This window comes from Corythoichthys intestinalis, chromosome 4 (genome assembly GCF_030265065.1).
Source record: "Corythoichthys intestinalis isolate RoL2023-P3 chromosome 4, ASM3026506v1, whole genome shotgun sequence".
Classification (NCBI taxonomy): Eukaryota; Metazoa; Chordata; class Actinopteri; order Syngnathiformes; family Syngnathidae; genus Corythoichthys; species Corythoichthys intestinalis.
The window spans coordinates 6,631,111-6,636,325 of NC_080398.1; the positions used below are offsets into that span (position 1 = coordinate 6,631,111).

The window sequence follows — 5,215 nt, forward strand, 5'->3', positions numbered from 1 at the left end:
ACCAGAAAACAAATAAATCAGCAGTTGGAAAGACATTGTAGAGGAATCATTGCTATTTGGCCGATGAGCATTGTGGGGGATGGAGTTCTTCTTCAGAAAAGGTGAAAACGATTGTATTAATTTCATTGCAATAAACAATGATGCACCCTTTCATGCATGAATTATGTCCCCCCCCGTTAAATGTTTTTATTACGTTCATATAGTACAGTGGTCTCAAACGTGCGGCACAGGGGCCAATTTTGGCCCGGAGACCAATACTTGTGCGTCCCTCACTTGATAGTATCAGTGTTGCCCGCATGTATTTTGTGATGGGCAATAAAAACATGCAAAAAATGTAAAAAATACATTTATGAAATAATTTAAGGAACATTTTTTGCAGGAGTGGGGAATCAATTATTTTAACAGTTATAACTAAAATCTAAAAAATATTTTTTTAAAGAATAATAATAAAATTAAACAAAATTTTAAAAAAAATAAAAAAACGAAAAATTAAAAAAGTCGTGAGTCATAAATAATATAATTCTAAATATTAACTTTAAAAAGTCCATCTCACTCATTTTATTGTTGTCATTTTTAAAATTATTACTATAAATTTTAATCATTATTATCTCATCTTTTACCATTATGCATATACAATTATTCACCAAACCCTTCGGAATTGGAAGATAAAGCAATTTTTTTTGTCAAATTCAAAACCAATATATCTAAGCTAGCAAGGTAATAATTTTGCAAACTCCCATTCAAAATTCCTTACATTTTGACAGCATGTTTTATAAACAGGTCAAAATTTGAGACCACACTGCCCATTAGTCTGTTGTAGGGCTGCAGCTATCGATTATTGTAGAAGTCGATTAATCGATGGACTAGTTGGTTCGAATAATCGAGTAATCGGATAAAGAACATGAAAAATTAAACTACCTGAGCTGAGCCTCAAACGGTATTAAAAATAGATAATGAGGATCTATGTACAACAAAAGAACAATTGGCTAACTTACATAGCAAAAGTCCGCTAGTTTAAATGCTATAAAATGCTAAAGTTTTCCCCCCCCAATGCTCTTAACAAATGGTTCAGACTCATATTCCCACATAAAACGGCTAAATATACATATACACTAAATTACGAATGCATTAAAAAACATTAGCCCAAACAAAAACTTAGCTTATGTTGGTCTTAACAGGGATCAGTTGGTTGTGTGTAATGTGAAATGAGGCAGACCAGAGGGCAATGTATCTACCATAATCAATAAACTAAATGTGAACACTTTCAAAATAAACCATTACAATGCCACTTTAATTAAACGAATACTCGATGCAACAAAATTTAATTCGAATATTTTTTTCTAATCGAATACTCGAGTTAATCGATTAATCGTTGCAGCGCTAGTCTGTTGTATTCCCTTGTACCAAGTACGAGTCAACCTTCCACTGAGCAAACCAGTTCCTCCCCCCATCAGATCGAGGACTAAAACGCCACTTTGCCTAAATGCAATCAGCGTACAAAAATATGGTTCTAGGTTAAGAACAACTGCTTTATATTAATGTTACACCATTTTAAAAATTTTGTCGTATTTATCCTTCAAATCAGAAATGACATGCAGTTCACAGCTCCCTGCGCTGTGAGGCGCTAAATTGCCAGATGCAATTAGAAGATGCTGCTGTAAAAGAAAACAATGTAGCCTAACTTCAAGGTGTTAGACAATCGATTTTAACTGTTGAAACTAAACAAAACAGTTACTTCCAAAACTGCGAATTTTGTCAAAAGTATCCCAAATTTTATTTTTTAAAAATTCTCCCGCCCCGTGTCTTTGAGCAAAGCCCAATTGGGCGGGAACCCTTCCAATCTGGCAACACTGATTTTCTTGCGTGTAAAGTGACGTAAAGCACAAACCGGAAACTAGCTAAGAATTGATTTACTCGTAATTTCATTCATATTTTCCTTTTTTTCGACCCTGGATTAATGATAATTGATATATAATGAATGGATAGATGGATGGTGGTACAATTTTGTTTAAAAATTTTTTTAAATCTTTGTAATTGTGTTAAAAATCACTCAGCAAAATAAAGTCACTGTTGCGTCCTCACTAGCCTATGAAACGCTTTTTACTTTAAAAGTATAAGAAATTGATACCAAAAAAAAAAAAAAAACATCTTTAAAATATTTCTCATGCGCTTGATTTTTTGGTGACAGAAATTGTTCAAGTTAACTTTTTTGCTCAAACGCAAGCATTTCGTCACATTCGTAGTTTATGGGGCTAAACCTTTAACTGTAATTTCCATGTTATTGTAAAATATCTTCTTTATAGACGCTTGTTTTCTCTCGTGTAGACTGGTTGAATTAATAGTTTATATTCTATATTTTTAATTTGAAATATATAAGTACAGGGGTTTAAAAAAAAACAAAACAAAAAAACTGTTAAATCTGGAGCACAGTGTTTTTAAAGCCTTGAAAAAATTCGCGCCATTTCTTTTATAAAGCCAACAAAATGAGAGAATTCGCATTTACGAATATTTAGCCATAAATACAGGTTAACATGACTAATATTCCTCCTATTGGCCTCTAACAAATGATTTAAAAGCCCGAGAAAACCCTTTCTAAACAAAAATCAAAGACAAAAAAAGGTATTTTTTTATTTCGCCAAGATGATGAAAACTGCGTCACGGTTGCATCATCGTCATAACCGTAGAAGAAGAATAATACCGGAAGCGGTGTTCGTAAGCAACATGGCTAACATCGTGGAGGCGAAAACTCGAGCGGAATTTGAGGATTTCCTCAACAAAAGCGGCTCGCGGCTCACCGTGGTCCACTTTCAGGCGTCGTGGGCTCCGCAATGCGCCCAAATGAACGAAGTCGTGGCGGAGCTAGCTAAACAGCACGCTAACGCGACGTTCGTCAAGCTCGAGGCTGAAGCCGTACCGGAAGTATCAGAGAAGTACGCCATCGCTTCGGTGCCCACTTTCGTCCTCTTCAAAAGCGGCGCCCAAGTGGACCGTCTGGACGGCGCGCACGCTCCGGAGCTGACCAAGAAGGTCCAACGCCTGGTCGGTTCCGGCTCCGAACCCGAAGCGGCCCCGTTGGACTTGAACGATCGTCTGAAGAAGTTAATCAACGCGGCGCCTTGCATGCTCTTCATGAAGGGCAGCGCGCAGGAGCCTCGCTGCGGTTTCAGCCGGCAGATAGTGGCCCTCCTCCGGGAGAGGAACGTTTCCTTCAGCACCTTCGATATCCTGTCAGACGAAGAAGTCCGTCAAGGCTTGAAAACCTACTCCAACTGGCCCACCTACCCGCAGTTGTACTCCAAGGGCGAGCTCGTAGGAGGTCTGGACATCGTCAAGGAGATGTTCGAGTCGGGCGAGCTGGACGACGTCTTGCCCAAAGCGCCCACCCTGGAGCAGCGACTCAAGGAGCTCATCAACCGCAGCCCGGTAATGCTCTTCATGAAGGGCAGCAAGGAGGAGGTTCGCTGCGGCATGAGCCGGCAGATCGTGGAGATCATGAACGCCACCGGGGTGGACTACGACACCTTTGACATCCTGGGGGACGAGGAGGTTCGGCAGGGGCTCAAGACCTACTCCAACTGGCCCACCTATCCTCAGCTGTACGTCAAGGGGGATCTCATAGGCGGCTTGGACATTGTCAAGGAGCTGGAGGAGTCCGGAGAACTTCAAGAGAAACTCGAGCAGGGTTCCTAGGACCCCACATCGACGGGGAGAGACGTCCAATTTGTTTTCTCGCCCCCTGTCAACATGGCCTCGGCAGCCATGTTGGTAGGGGCGACGTTGCCATTGAAGTCAATGTTTTGACATTCAAATTAAGTCATAACTAGCTTGTTTCCTGAACGATCAAAGCATCTGCTATTGACGCCGCTAGACGTCCAATCCATTTGAACGAAACCGCCATACCAGTTCAAATGGTTTGGACGATTATGAGTAATGAACTCCACAGCAGAAGGATGATTGAACTCATAATGTGGATGCTTTCAGTTTCTTATTTAGTCATTTTCATGTCTCGGGTGGAGCAGTTTTACTACTACTGTGTGGCGAGAATACATAATAAAAGGTGTTACGTTATACTTCACACATGACTGTTTGGGTGATTAATTTGAGGTGAAATTGCGTGTGTGTATGGTTAGTAGGATTTCTTCTAGATAAATGATTCAAAAAAAGGGTTTTAAAATGTTATTTTAAATAAAACTGCTGGATGAATGAGTATAAAAATTAAGACATAAATATGGTGGAAAACACAAGACTGAATAAGCAGTTTCTGCTCTTGCACCCCTATTTAAAATAAACTGCTGTATTTTAAGCCAATAGAACTGTTGGGTTTGAAAGAACAATATGTCTAAATGCTACCATAGCAGATTCATGGCGCATGAAGCCCCCAAACTGTTTTTAATTTGTCCTGTTACCCTGGAATCCCCCGTTTACAAACGTCACGCAACCGCTTTTGTTTCAACCCAGCCATAAAAATAAGTTGTTATATTTATTATTCAAAATGTCATTTTTAGCTTAGAATCAATAATCGATGTCTAATATATCATTTAAAAAAACTACTTTAAAAAATGATTCACTTGCATATTTTAAAAACTTTTAAATTACGTCACAATGAAATAATTTGGCGTTTGTAAAAAAGTCACGGATATCTACCTCATAACTATCGCTTAATTGTATTTTTTTCATTACTTTTGCATTTTCCTCAATATTTTAGATGTTAAATAATCGATCCAAAGAAAAAATGAGGGGAAAAAAGTTTAAAAGGGTAAATATATGAAAATGAAAACCTCGACCACTTTACGCTACATGGAGTTTTTTGGGTCGAAACAAGGTAAGTATGTGATAATACCTCATTAAAGTCATGGCGTCTGTAATTCTGCTCTCACGTGCACTCCAGTTAGGATTTTGCTTTAAAAAAAAATTTTTTTTTTAAATGCCCTGTTCAAAATGTTTCTTCCCCCAGAAAATTGAGCTTTTAGCTTAAAATCTCAATTTTCTGGGGGAAGAAAATTTAGAGATTTTGGCTTAAAATCTCAAAAAGAAAACATTTGGAAGTGACGCTCAGCTTCTTTGGACGACCAACCCGAGGCCTGTTCTGAGTGGACCCTGCTGTTTTAAAACGCTGGATGATCTTAGCCACTGTACTGCAGCTCAGTTTCAGGGTGTTGGCAATCTTCTTTTAGCCTTGGCCATCTTCATGTAGCGCAAAAATACGTCTTATAAG

General features: G+C 38.6%; 1 protein-coding gene across 1 annotated transcript; it reads left to right on the forward strand.

Annotated features, from left to right (window-relative positions):
• Nucleotides 1–2,676: 2,676 nt before the first annotated feature.
• On the forward strand, nucleotides 2,677–4,088 carry glrx3 (glutaredoxin 3). The gene has a single exon (XM_057834494.1). The coding sequence runs from the start codon at nucleotides 2,722–2,724 to the stop codon at nucleotides 3,688–3,690; it is 969 nt and encodes a 322-aa protein (XP_057690477.1). The 5' UTR covers nucleotides 2,677–2,721; the 3' UTR covers nucleotides 3,691–4,088.
• The last annotated feature ends 1,127 nt before the right edge of the window (nucleotides 4,089–5,215 follow it).

Bases quoted from the DNA above. Each gene is read 5' to 3' on its own strand.
- glrx3 (XM_057834494.1), top strand. From the start codon at position 2,722: ATGGCTAACATCGTGGAGGCGAAAACTCGAGCGGAATTTGAGGATTTC.